Here is a 15690-nt window from a genome sequence, read left to right on the forward strand (position 1 = left end):
CTTCCGACAGCGGCATATCGTTCACGTACAAAGTGTACATGAACGGGGAAAGTACTGCTCCTTGGGGAACCCCAGCGGCTATTTCTCTGGTGGAGGAAATCGTTTCCCCTACGCGCACGACAAAATGTCGGTCTAGCAGATATGACCGCATCAGTCTGACATAGCGGTAGGGGATCGCCGATCGCGCTAGCTTATAAAGCAGCCCGCTATGCCAAACTTTGTCAAAGGCCTTGGCCACATCCAGAAAAACGGCTGCAGTCACCCGTTTCCTGTTCAGGCCTCCGACAAGGTCGTCTATTATTTTTACCAGTTAGGACATATGTGTATGTGAAATTTTTCCATTACTTTCACGAGTAGAATAGGATTTGAGGGTCCCGGGAGAACTTCGTGGTACACTCTATATGTATAAAGAAATTACATTTTAGGTGAATGGTATTTTAGTTTTCCTCATACCTCAAAACGAAAAAAAAATTCATTTTCACCCCCGAATCATGCTACCTAAAGTAATGCCGTACTTTTTCTTCGAAAAGTCGTAAAAAAAATTGTAAGGTTCTTATTACATGTCTAGTAAAATAATGGTTTAATATTATAACAGATCTTTAATGTTCAGATTGTGTATTTATTTACATCTAGCCGCAAAATACAGTGATATAAATATTAATTTTTTTTCTTACTACTTTATTAGTTTTTCTCTAGGCAAAAAAAAATTCTCTTTTTGAGGTAGATATTTTCTCTTTCGTTCTGAGAAAAGATTTCAGAACATATATGTGAAAAATTATATTTAGAGAAAAAGATTTAAAAATATTTAAAATACAAAGCTGTATATTTACCATCTGTTATGATATAAATTAATTATTTTTTTAGAATTTATATATAATTAGATTTGCTTCTAAGGAAGCAGATAACTTGTCGAAAACTCAAAAAGTAAAGAGAAAAATAAATAAATCAGTAAGTAATTAAAGAGATAATTTTTATAAGTCAGTTTTGTTAATTTATTAATTAATTCAACAGCTAAAAAATATGAATGAAGAATTGTAAACCGGAAATCGAAATTAGTAGCTTGTGAAATTTGAGCTTGACTGGACTTTGAACTCGTAACCTCTAATTTTATTTTATTTTTTACATTAGTAAATGATAAATTCTAAGAAATTCTCTTTATATGTACCTGTCTATTATAAATGGTTTGTTGAATAATCAAGAAATCAATTTTCTTTCTGTCGACTTTTTTTCCCTCTGCATAAATGTTCACTAATTTTTATTATGTTTAGAGAATAAAATGTTGAATTTGCTTCTTTTAATTAACCCACGTTTTCTCTTTCTTAAATATTTCCTCTCTCTCTCTCAAACTCACTCACTCTCTCTCTCTCTCTCTCTCTCTCTCTCTCTCTCTCTCTCTCTCTCCCTCTCTCTCTCTCAACCCTCTCAGTTTCTTTCTACTTCAAACTTCTTGCCTAATATCTGAGTTAAATATCTAATTACTTTTCAAATGTCTGGATCTAATTTTAACTTTCATTGACTTTATACTCTTAGCTCTATACTCGGAATATTAAGCAGGAAACGACTTTATATTTCAAAACTGAGAGATACTGGGATTTAGAAACAAATGTAGAGCTACATAGTTAGAAAATTATTACTTATGGTTGTTTAAAATTTCCTCTATCTTGGATCAGTCACATTATATCAATTTTTTTTTTTTTTTTTTTTTTTTTTTTTTTTTTTTTTAACAGAAAGGTGGATAAGTGATACAAATTTCGATGTAACATTTTACGAGTAAATCGATGGTGAAAACCGTTGCTCGATAAATTCCTTCGTTTTTTAGTTATAAACAAATTTTCGAGAATTGATAATGCACCCACGTTATAGTAGTAACGTTTTTTTTTTTTTTTATTTCGTATTACCTTCATAATTACATCCAATAACAAATTTTAAACAGTTAATGTAGGAATTAAAGGGCCAAACACTAATAATAACAACCGTCACAATAATAAATAACATTAATTATACATAATAACTAGTAATTTACAAATTAATAAAAATTAAATGACTAGGTCAATTGTAATCATTTACTTTAAGTATCAAAATGTTTAATTTCAACACTTAGTAAAATGTTTTCTGTCCTAAACTACTTAATACAATAATTTTTTTGAAAAAAATGAAATTTAAAAAATGTATTACACATGTAGAGTAAAAAATCGTTAAAAATTGTTATGAATTCACAACAATGTAATTTGTATTATTTTACAACAATGTAAGTTACCTTGTCATTTTTTCTTCTTACTTCAATATACACGAACAGTTTTTGCCAAAAAATTAATTACGTATTGGAGAATTAAGTTGTAGCGAGCGGTTCAAAAATTTGTTTTCCTAGAACTTTGACCATAATTAATTGACTTACTGACTGTAGTTAGGGATAAATTTATTTAGAAACAGAATTTTCAGTACATAAATATTTTTATAGATTTAGATAAAATAAAAATTTACGATATTTCTAAGTAAATATTATTTATATAACTCTTGAAGTAAATAAAACGTTTTATTAGAAGAGCAGTTAAAGAAAATTAAAAAGAAGTGCAAGTTGATTAAAATTTGTAAAAACTAAAATAAAAATAGCAAAACCAATTAGGATTCGGTGTAAAGTATCTTTTTCAGTTATATTTTAATAGTTAACTGTCTGAATACTTTGCTCAATGAAATAGTCGTTAAGTGAAATTTAGTATAAACATATAAACAGAAATGGTTTAATTTTTTAATCAGTAGAAAATTAATTAGAGCTGAAGTTCTAAAAGTATTATTTAAAAAATTAAAAGAAATAATAGCATCTTTTACTAAAAACGGTTATTTCAGTAGAAGCAATGGCAAAATACTAGAATAGATAAAAAGAAAATATACAAAAAACTAAGGAATCTTTTAATTTTTGGTTTTATAGAAATGATTATTATTACTTATTCTAATTATTTCGTTCCTTTTTACAATAATATACATGTATATAATTTATACTCGCAATGTACGTTTTGATTCGCTTTCTTATTTTAGGTTTTTTTATGAGGTATACGATAGAGGCAGAAATTCTAAGCATATCAATACTAAGGTATGAAAATGAAGTTAATCATAACGGAATATTATGTTTGCAAATAAAAAAAAATTAAACTCCGCTGATTTCCGTGGTGGAGTGGTAGCGTCTCGGCCTTTATCCGAAGATCCCGGGTTTGAATCCCGGTCAATCATGCATTTTTTTATACGCTAAAAAATTTAATTTTCATATTCACATGTACAAGACTCTCTGAAAGCTTCTGTGGTGGATTAATTCATCAAATAATTAAAAATTATAAAGGAAAATTTAATTAATCATATTGGAAAAGAGAAGGAAAAAAGCAAATACAACTTCAAAAGACAATAGTAAAGAAAAAAAGGTAATTATTTAATATTATACACGAAACAAAAAATAAAACCAACCCACCGGGTTGGTCTAGTGGTAAACTCGTCGTCGTAAATCAACTGATTTCGAAGTCGAGATTTCTCAGATTCAAATCCTAATAAAGGTAGTTTTTTTTATTCGGATTTGAGTACTATGTCGTGGATACCGGTGTTGTTTTGTGGTTGGGTTTCAATTAACTACACGTCTTAGGAATGGTCGGCCTGAGTTTGTTCAGGACTACACATTTATCGGTAGAGTTACATTACACTGATAATTTGATGCGACTATAAATAAAAGTATTAATAAAAAAAAAACAATAAAACTGTAGAAAAATAAATGAATAAAAATAAAGTCAATAAAGTAAAAAAGAATGAAAATTCATATAAAAGGTAAAACAAAAATTAAATTAAGAATGTTCACAGTAAACAGTTTTACGATCAAAATAGAAATTTTATAGAAAATACAAAAACACCTATCTGATAATTGTACTTTAATTTCCTGTTACCTTAAAATTAAGACTTAATGTTAAATAAATAAATTATTTCATGAAAAGGGCGGATGCTATTTCACTGAGAATGGTGTATTCAAAATATTCGTGGTTAGAAATAAAAATACAGTTGTCTTAAGTAAATTTATTATTGTTATTTTGAAAAAAATGAAATTAATTTTAATTAAAACAAATTTTATTTACTACTTTTTTGATAAAATTGGTTACATTTTTTTTTTTAGCATATTAACAGTTTTTTTTTCTAAACACTAATATTATATGGCTGTTTGTTAATCACCGCAAGTTTTTTTTTATACCTTTATTCCCTAAATTGATTAATCAATCTAATTTTCTAACTCTTTATTTTCTGATTTTAACCAGTTTTGTGTTATCGTTTAAAATGTAACTAATAAATATTTTAGAAATACTTATTATTTGTGTTAATAAATGAATCAGCTAATTTTTCTCGCCCTAGAAAAAAATGTGTCCTTTCTAATTTTATTATTTTAAATGGAGATTTTAATGTATTCTTTCGTATAACTTCCTGTACTTTGGATTTCATATTGTCTTTTCTTTAGCATGTCATTGGACAACAATTATATTTTAAAATGACATGTAACTAAGACCCTTAACCAAACGTTTGAGATAAGTGGTGGAAAACCCGCATTTTGCAAATAAAATACAGGGCAGTTAGTAGCATCATTCTGTTTTTCCTCTGCTTGGAGCAGCTGTCTTTCTAAATTTATTTTAACCCAAGCACAGCTTTTAAAATAGGCAAGAAAAAATTTCACTTCTCTCACAGCAGGAATGCTTGGTGAATAATATCTTTATCCCGGTTCTCCAACATGAATATAAAACTTTTATTTAATTTGCCATTAGTGAGAAATAACCGTTTTCATTTATCGGTGTTGGCAGGAAAATACTGAAGAAAGTCTATTGTAACTGAATAGGTGTTAATTTCAAAAGTTGAGTAAATTTACAAATGTTTTACGCAAACAGAGCTTTTAGAGCTTTAACATGATACAGTATTATAACAGTGCGGTCCTATAGTAATACCCAGTGACCTGCATTTGGTACTGTCATAAACACTACAATTGATTACTTTGAATTTAACAAATGAAACATTTGGAAAGCACTTTGGAAAGCAAAATCCTTTGAAAACAACTATGTTTCATTGAACTTCCTGGATAATGAAATTTAAATTTATGATACGTTTGATTAAAATTTTAATTTACACTTTAAAATCTAATTAGCCTAACAGAAAAATAAACTAAATTTATATTATTTACAGAGAAAAGTTGATTTTATTTTTATCTAGTTATACATGTTGGTATGTTGAAGAAACTAATTAAACTAAAACCACATTTGCATTATTAAAAACAACAGTGACTTCATGATTTATATTATACTGAATGAAAAAAATAAAAAGGTTTTTACTTAAAATTCTTTCCACAGTTTTCATATTACACTTGATTATAAATAAACACATAACGTATATGCAAAATAAGATATATACTGTTCAATTAAGTCTTTAACATGTTTTATAATAAAAAAATCCCTTTTGGCACACCGGAAGGCGGACATAGATTTTACCGGTGCTAAGTAAGGGATAAAAAAGATTTCCACCTTAAAGTTAAGAAAAACTTCAAATTTACTTTATACGACAATGGTTACATGTGTAAAAGTTTCACATGTTTCGCATACAAGTCTTATCTTCTTACAATTCCACCAACATTTTGGTCATCCCTTGCCGTAAGGGTTGGTCATATCAAAAATTGTTACAGACAAAAGTTTTAGGTAATGTTTAGAGGACTAACAACCACTTTAAATCGATTGGATACTGCTCCTTTTAAGGGATGTATGATTTTTTTTTCAAAACCCCGTTTTTTCCAACCCCTGGGCCAATGGTTGGTGATAATAAAAAACTTTACTTACATCATTTTTTTGCCCTTATCCAAAGAATAGTAGGAATTTTAAACGAAATTGATATTTTACTTAATAAGAAAGTTATAGCGATATTTTGCTTTTTTTTCGATAAAGCCCTCCCATTTCCACTCCCATGGTCCGATTTTGCCCATTAAAGAACTCGACCGAGATTTTTAGTTGTTATATTTTATGTATCATTTTAAAAGTAATTGGTGCAACAAAATTACGGCAGTTATCGTGTCCGCAAGAAAGTGAAATATATATATATAAAGTTTTCAGCTGACGATGGCTTTGGGGTTTGGAGAATGTGAAACGCGAAGATACGTCGAAATTTTATTTTACTTTTTCGAAAAGGTCTCCCCCACTTCCATCCCCATGGACCAATTTTGGCCATTAACGAACTAGACCGAGATTTTGGGTCGTTATATTTTATTTATCAAATATGATGAATATTTACCAATGAAGCATTGGTAAAATTTTTCAATTCTTTTCCATGGGTTTTCAAAATGCAAGGTCTTCAGGCCTTGCATATCATCCCTAAATATTAAGTGTAGATATTCAACGAGAACTGGACATGTGGCATTTCCAAAATAATAATTAACCTGGCTTCTTACGTTTCAGTATGGTGTTCAGCCTTAATATTTTGCTTTAGAATAGTGAAACTATTCTAATTTTTATTACTATGTTATACAGTCAAGTGTTTTTTAATACGTTATATAAAAATAAAAATTTATTTTCGAAGGCAATCGATAATGATATTACTATATTATTAACTTTTATAAATGTAAATATTAATAAATACCTGTCTACAACAGTTTGATATGAACAACAATTTGATTAACTTAGTCAAAATACAGGATTATCATAAAAGAATGGTGCGGTTTTGAACATGGTTTAAATTAAAATAGAATTACTTACAGTTTATGTTTTTTATTTTTCAAATTTGTCGTCTCAAACATTTTTTTACATAATTAATTAATTTCAATATGTCAACTTCTCTCCAAACATTAGTTAATATTTCTTCTGGAAATTGTTTGAACCAACGTGTTATGTTATGTTTGTGTGATGGATCTCTTCCGAATTCACGTCAAAACGCACGTTGAACTTAAATTACGGATTTTAATTCAGCCATCAATAAAACACACTTTGCTTTGTCTTTATCCGAGAACATAGTAACTCATTAAACTCACCGCAACAACAATACAAGAACTGACGTTGTGGTTAAAACTGCTGATAAACAAACTTTTGGGTTCAAGGCTTTCAGGGATACCAATATAACATCTAGAAATTTCCCTACAATCTTCCTATGAATTGCTGAAGCCGCACCATTGTTTTATGATAAACTCTGTACATGTAGCGGACTTAAAAAAAACAAAAAAGGATTCTGTGGTTTTAAAAACAGTTTATTACTAAAGAAATGGTTTGAAAATATATAAAATACATATAAATTTACAGAAAGAAGTCAATAATGAATAGTATTAGGATCAATGTTAATCAAAAATCAAATAATGATCTTCAAATATTTTTTACTTTCCCGCCTAGATAGCGCTATAGCAGAGCTCTTGGAAGGGAAATTATTGTAATCGGTCCAATTTGAGCATTTTCGGTTTTCACCGGATCTTAATGTTTTGATCCCTAAAAAATCCAAAAAACCGGATGGAAATTTTCCGGGTGTTAATTTGATATGTACCTGTATGTGTTCGGTATAGGCCAGTAAATCACCTTATGTCTCCAGAATTATTGAACCGATTATGACCAAACTTAAATGGAGCATTAATGCCATTAAATTTTCAAATTAAAAGGTCAAAAGGTAAGTCTGTAGAGTAAGGTCACCTTCAGTATCGCGAGATTTCGCCTAATTAAGGTCATATTTTTTTTTTAGCCACATTGTTAACAATTAGAAAATAACAATATTTAAAAAAAAAAACGTTTTTTGGAAAATCGCATCCCCACCACAAAAAAATGCTGTTTTAGTCATCTGTTATGTTGTAACGTCATAGACGGGTGGTAGAATTAAGTAAATGAATAATAATTTAAAGTGTAAAAAAGTAACTGGGTCACGAAATCATCGGAATCGATCGAGACCGTAAAGGCGAAATTTGTTCTATGTAAATTGTGAGATTACATTAGTTTAATTAGTGCTGACCGTCGCCGCTAGTACCGCCACAACCGTGCGAATTAAATACGGTATGCACGCGCGCTTTTTTTTTTAAATCATTGAATTAAATAAACGAAAAAATATTATATTTAAATAAAATGATATATATTTTTAATTAAATTGTGTGTGTAAGCCGTGCATCTGAAATAACTGTGTTGTCGCTTTTTCTTTATTCATTGACTACAACAAATATTAATATTTTAATGAAATTGTTATAAGTAGAAACAGAAATTTAATTGATTATATTCAAATATACCAACGATATTAAAATTAAAAATTTTGAAATATTAAGATTTTATACAATATTACAAAGTATATTTTTTCTTTAATTCTTTTTTTTTACAGAAGAGGTGCTAAAATTGATCATCTAATGACTTTGGATAGCTTATTGAAACAAGATTATGATAGAAGAGCAACTCCAACAAATCACCTGAGTAAGTTTTCTTTCCTTTATTTTTATTACCATATTATATTTTCTTTTGTTTTCTGTTGTATTATCTTCTTATTACACTTTTAAAGTTGTTTCTTTTCTAATTGAAAAAAATTAACTAATAATTGAAAATTATATATTTAATTTCACCAATTTTTTTATTTCTTTTAGGTTTCTAATCAGAGTAAAAGAATTCTTTTTATGTATCTGTTAGCCTTTAAAATCATTACTTCATAAGGAAAAATGTTTTGATATCGTGAAGAGAGGCCCCCAATTAAACCCCTCATTAAAGGGTTTTTTTTTACAAAAATTCAACACCTCATATAAGAAAAACACTTGTACAGGTGAACACACAAAGCAAGAATAAAAAAATAAAAACAATATCATCAGTATGAAAACAACGCTATAATAAAACAAATCTTCATCGGTAAATAGAAATAGCTGTAATAAGTAGAATATCAAAGTGACGTTCAGTACAAAGTGATAGTCATCCTGTGTTCCCACTCCTAAGTTCCTTCTCCAGGTCACTCCTCTGGTTACATCTGCCAGCACATGAAAACGTTTATTCCCTGATGTCATCGTTGTTAAATTTACTGGCAGATAATTTACTTGTTCGTCTAATCTTTGTTTTACAGCGAGCCAACTTCTCGATCTCTTCGTAAACAGAAGGTAATCCTAAATAGTCATGAATTCCATGGTATGGGTGTTTATTATTCTTGAGAATTGCTTCATAAAATACTTGATATTTCATATTATGTCAGTATAATTCCTTCGTTATTCCAATTTACAACACCTGGCTGCATTATATTCATGCTTCTTCCGTATTTTTCTTCTACTTTATGCTTTGAAATGCAATTTTCCTAATGTCCTAATATATTTTCATTCGGTTGACTTTCATTAATATATATTTATCATCGTATAAAAGCTAATCCTTAGTTTACCTTGTTGTTTTTGGACTATATTCTAATGTTTGAATGTCTGCAATTTTTCACAAGACGTTCCCAAAAATGAGATAGCTGTTATAAAAAATAAGTATTCCCGTGGTAGGCTTTTTAGTGTAAGAACGATTAATGTCGTTTTTACACATTCAGAAAAAGCTGAATATATTGTCGAACATCAACATTCCAAGCTTATAAAAAAACTAGCAGACCCGGCAATGCTTCGCTATTGCTATATATATATATATATATATATAATATATATATAGAGAGAGAGAGAGAGAGAAGGGAGAGAGAGATAAAGTGGGAGAGAGAGTGTTTAAATGAACACGATTGAAAATTTTATAAAGAAATTAAAAACTGAACTTCACAAATTTTAAGTTTCACTTATTCTCCTTCCCCTTTTCCCTTTCCAACATCTCCCTTTCACCCTTCTTCCTCAACCCCTCTCCCAGTTTCCTATTTTCCCTTTCCCGTTTTCTCTTTCCACCTTTTCCTCTTTTCCCCGTTTTCCATTTTCCCCTTTTTCCCTTTTGCCTGTGCGTAAATCGGCCCATTAGTTTTTTGGTCTTTAGCGAACACACATACGAACATGCCTTTTATATATATATATATATATATATATATATATATATATATATAATAAAAAAATCTGTTTGTTTCGTAAATATCTCGACACCGGCTCCCACCTAGCGGGTATAGTTTTTACAAAAATATTTCTTTTCACGTAACTAATATTCATATTCAAAATATGAACCAGATCGGTCCATAAATATAATTTTTCTAAATATCTCAATCCCAGCGCCATCTAGCGGATTCATTGTTTGCAGAGATAATTATTTCCATGTATTCTGAATACGAGGCAAATTGGACCATAAATACAAATTTTCGAAATAGCTCGACGCCAGCGCCACCTAGTGGGTCCTAGCGCGCCACCTAATTCAGAAACCTTCCGTGGCATGCGTCCAACCATTCCCCAAAGTTTCATCGCTATCGGATGAACGGTTTAGGAAGGCATAAGAGACATACAGACAGACAAACATTTATTTTTATATATATAGATGTATTCGATAGAATATGACTGTAAATTGAGCAACATTACTCTCAAAGAAAACAAATCGGTTCAATATACAATACTACCTTTACAATACTAAGAATAATAAGGTTTAAATATTTAGAATAACAATTGTTTTTAATCAGTAACGTGTTACTAATAAGTAATATAAACATAATTATAATCTTCAGACATAATCGAATTTATCAATGGAAAATGACGTAAACATATACATATATGATACGTTCGATGGGGACACCCGTGTGCGTAAATTTACGTGATTATTTTAATTAGAATTGCTTAATGTGTACATTGGCTATAGTGATGTTAACAAACGGGATTTGTTACTGTTTATTTTTAACGTGTAACTTACATACAATAACAAAGTTTTAGTTGTATGAATATAAAGTATGTTTTGCGTAATCCTAGCCATTAACGAAGCTCAGTTCTGTTTATTATAGCGTGATATAGGACTAAAAAAAATAATTCATTAGATTTTAGTATGAAAATGAATATATCTTATTTCTATAAAAAAAAAACATTTTTTCTATTTTGCTACACCATAAATCTTAAAATTTTTATTTTACGTTTTTGTTTTAGTGTTGCTTAAGTAAACTCTGCACATTAAATAACTTTACAAAATGATAAAAACTATTTATTGATGGTTTATATCTGTATAGATTAAATAATTACGTTAATTAATTTTATCCCTTAAAAATGGTGTAAAAAAATTAAACCCTTCATTAGTGGGAATACGGCACATCTGCTCCTGAATGTCATATTACTGATTTTGTACAAGATATATAATATAACGGCGTCATCAATTAATAAATTCTTTTAGGATAAGGATTTACTGCTTTATTGAATTAAGGCTAATCAATTTTAATTAGATACTGAATTAAATCTAATCAACAGGTGGCTGGTTACATGGAAGAGTTAATCAGACTAAGGTAAGCCGTATGGCAGTCGTAATGGGGATAGGAGACTGCTCACGGATCCATCTTAATGGTATTACAATCCCGCATACTGAAAATATAAAGTACCTGGGTCTTCACCTAGATCGTTGTTTGACGTGGAAGGTTCACGTAAGGGAAAAGAAAAAGTAACTTAACATAAAATTCAACGAAATGTACTGGTTGTTGGGGAAGTGGTCTGAGTTATTTTTGTCTAATAAGCTACTTTTATACACAGAAATTTTCAATATGGATATATGACGTCCAACTATAGAGCACGACAAGCAAGAGACAAATGTTGAAATCATGCAGCGGGTTAGGAAAAAACTTACAAGAACTTACCTGAGACGCCGTGGTTAGCTAAAAACAGTGAACCACGAATATTTAGATCTAAAATACGTTAAGGAAGAGATTCAACTTTTCAGTTTGAAATATGAGTTTCGGCTAAACGACCACGTTAACCACTTCACCTTAAACCTCCTAGATATTGGTGAGAATGTTAAAAGACTTAAGCGGCTACACGTTATTGACCTTAGTAACTCTACAGTGTAATTACACCTGCTGAGTGTTGTGCATTAATGAGTCGTTTATTCACTTCCTCTCTTTTTCTGTTTTAACTTTCATTTTTTCTTTCTTTGATTTATTTTTTATTTATCTATTAAATGTTTCATAATCTGTTTGTTTTTTGTTTTAATTTTTGTTATTGTTTTCTACTGCACTTCAAAACTACCTTGCGTACATTCTACCCTCAGAAGTTTTAAGAAGTGATAGTATGTAATTTTCAAGGAATTTCAATGGGGATTCCTTTTTAATTTGAATATGTAAAATATAATTTACTTGCGCTTCCTACAAAAATGTAATCGATTGTAAATAAAAATTTGAAACAAACAAAAAACCTACATTTATAAATGAGTAAAAATAATTTACTTAGATACCTATTATTATATATTATTTTTAATAATTAAAAAACTTTACGTAGATACCTTTTAGGACCTTATTCAAAGAATTGTAGGAACTTTTAACGAATTCCATATTTTACTTAATAAGAAAGTTATATTTGTTTTTCCGAAAAAGCCCCCCGTTTCCACCCTCATGGACTAGCAGGAATTCCCCAAAACGGGGCCCTAGTTGTTTGGAGGGAGCAATGCTCCCCCTTCTCCGAAGGAAGTCACATGTGCTGATTACTGGTACTTTTAAATTTCTGTTAGTCTTTATACCTTTTTAGTCAACGCCCCTCCCTTTATTTGACGTCATACCATAACTGGCCTTCTTGAATATTTGTTGTTATCGGTTATACTTATCTTTTAATTTTATTATCTATTTCCTGTTTTCAGTAAATTGAGGTTCTTGAAAAGGACATCCGCTTGATTTTTTATCTATTCATTTATGATCGTTTTATTGTTACTTTTTAATTTAAAGATTTCTAAATTTTCTAAAATGTTCATTCTTTTAATATCTTTACAACAATAATTTGAAGGTTGATTTTTTGACATTTTGCTTTTTGGGTTATTTATATATAATCATTGTATAAATTTGCTTTAATAATGTCTTTTCTAAAATGCCTCTGAAGAAAAGTGAAATTGGTTTTTTACGGTAATCCTTCCCGCCAAACGAATTTTGAATCAAAGTTAATATGATGAATGTCATATATATAAAAATATTTGAGCCAAATTTCAAGATCGGTTAGGTCAATCCTGAGGTATAAAGCCAAAAAACAGTTTGATCCCGTGTTATACGATACACACACACACACACACACACACACACACACACACACATATATATATATATATATATATATATATATATATATATACACGATATCGTACATAAATACATTTATATTTTGGTCTAGATAAACTTGTTGGACCCAAAAACGTAAAGATCTGCAAAAATCCCGATACTCAAATTTTGACATGATCACTCTACTTTCCCATTTAATTTAGATATTTTGCTATATTCACCCGGAATGTAAAATGCTACAATGTAGTCTTTGTTTAATATAAAGTTATAAGCGATTTAAATACGTATAATAATTCTAAAATTATAAAATGAATAGTACCGTTTATAATTTTCTTTTAATTTTTACCATTGTATTTAAAATGTATTATAATTAATACTATTTCAGTTTAACTTATGGTTATGACATTATTTTGTTTATGAGGGGTGAAGTACGTAATTTTGTAATTTAACGTTGAAATACGTTTTCTCTCTGAATGTATAATGATTTTGCGGTTGAAATTTTATGTTCTAATGCTGACACCACCTTAAATGTTTAATATTTACTGTACAATGAAATATTAAATTGCACTGCAAATTACACGTTCCAAAAAATAAACATACAATAATTACATTAATAATAACACGAAAATGATCTATATAATACGATATGCATGTTTATTATATTGGTTCATTATAAATGATGGATGAGACATGTATCGCGTGACAATCCAGAATTTTTATATGATACTATAAAAAAAACCCGATCAATCTTTTTTTTTATTATTGCAATGATCATATAACACAATAACATTTATATTATTTATTATTATTCTTATCCTTTAGAGGTCACATATATAAAAAAATTCTGTTCATTACCATCAACTTTTGACATTTTTCTACGTCCGTTAAACTTTTACTATGAAAAATGAGTTTTCATTTATTCATTAATACTTTTATAATTATTCTAGCCGGCCCGTAGACGGGGCTCAAATCAGCCCAGGCCAATCCCGGAGCGAACTCAGTGGCTCCTCGAGGCCCCCGAGGCAAAGGGGTCTATCCAATGACCGCAGAGCTCGCTTTGCTCGATATTCCCAATTTTCCAGAAAAACCGGCGCCCTGGACACCCGCAGAGCTTGCTTGGTCGTCATTCCCAACTACCCAAAGGACTTCGACCCTGGACCACCTCATTGTGTTCGTTACCCTCATGGTTATGAGGGAAATATTGATAAATAACATTTAAAGTATTCAGGCTTTATAGAAACCTGAAAAAACCTAAATTGCAGACAGGATAGTTAGTAGTAACTATGTTTATACACACCTTTGACGACGAAAAGTTCGTAACTTATTTCTGTTGCCATGGTGACAGAAATATAATAATGAAATAAAAGGATTAATCTTGTTTTTTTTTTTAATAAATATTTTTAATTAACATCTTCGCTTTCAAATAGATTAGGCCCTCATTGGGGGCTTTGTTCACACATTGGTGGCTTAAAACACTCCTGGGATAACACGACTGTATCGTACAAATCTAAAATCAGTCGGTTGGTTGATTCTCACGTGATACCAGAACAAACAAACTAACAGACAAACAAACTTTCGGCTTTATATATAAAATGATATGATATTACAACGTAATTATTTTCCCAAAATTATTATTTTTCCATTTCTAATCGTCCTACTATTCAAAAATCACTTCCATAGTAATGACTTTATTTTCTTGGTATATTTTTGTAGACTTAATCACAAAATTTGAGGCTGGTAGAAGCTATACTGAACAAGTGAAAAGAAGGGTGAAGGGGTAGTCTTTGAAATTTAAATGTAGATTATTTTCCTTTTTTTGGAATGTTAGTGTACAAAATTTCACCACGATCGGGATAAAACTGTAGATCTGTATTAAAAATAAAATGACACACAAAAATTCTTTTTTTTATATATGTAATTCTTTTTTTTATAGACGATTATTGTAATCAGTATCTGGTTGGTATAAAAAATATAAAAATTAAATCCTTCTAAAAATTTACTTTTCTATCTTGCTGAAGATTTAATAAAATTAGTCGTCGGTTCTGTATTTACCAACTCTAAAAATAAAAGATAAAGTGCTTTGGAAATAAAAAAAATAAATTTTTAACTTCGACTTCAATACAATCTTTAAAATTTTTTTTTATGTCAGCACTAAAGTTTAGAATTAGCCTGAACTTCTTGAATTCAGCCAATAAAACATGCCTAAATAATCATAATTTAGTCTTTAAAATATTATCACTTGTGAACAAATCCAGGTTTCCATATTTCCCTTCATGACGGACATGATAGAATCTCAACCCTCTTCCCCCCTTAGAATATTACATAGTTTATAAACGGCTCTACAACACAATAGAGATTTAATTACATAACAATTTATCGCGTATAAATTACAATATTTTAGTTTTTGGTTCATAAAATTAAATTTAATGTTAAAAAATGATCATATTAAAACAAATTTTAAAAAGAGAAACAATTTTCCAAAAAAAAAAAAAAACACGATATGAAATGAAGAGAATGAATGGTGATAACAGTGAGAAAGATTTAATTATTGGGTAGTTATTAGAATATATTTTTATTATTATTTTT

At 29.3% G+C, this 15690-nt stretch overlaps 1 protein-coding gene across 1 annotated transcript in view; it reads left to right on the forward strand.

Annotated features, from left to right (window-relative positions):
- The window catches only part of LOC142329942 (glycine receptor subunit alpha-2-like), a gene marked incomplete at its 5' end in the record, with an annotated part of 440959 nt that overhangs the window by 300677 nt on the left and 124592 nt on the right, over positions 1–15690 (forward strand). Inside the window, one exon of the mRNA XM_075374909.1 lies at positions 8332–8420. Coding sequence (XP_075231024.1) covers positions 8332–8420 — 89 coding nt within the window. The remainder of the gene's footprint in view (positions 1–8331; positions 8421–15690) is intronic.

This window comes from Lycorma delicatula, chromosome 9, assembly GCF_047948215.1.
Source record: "Lycorma delicatula isolate Av1 chromosome 9, ASM4794821v1, whole genome shotgun sequence".
Classification (NCBI taxonomy): Eukaryota; Metazoa; Arthropoda; class Insecta; order Hemiptera; family Fulgoridae; genus Lycorma; species Lycorma delicatula.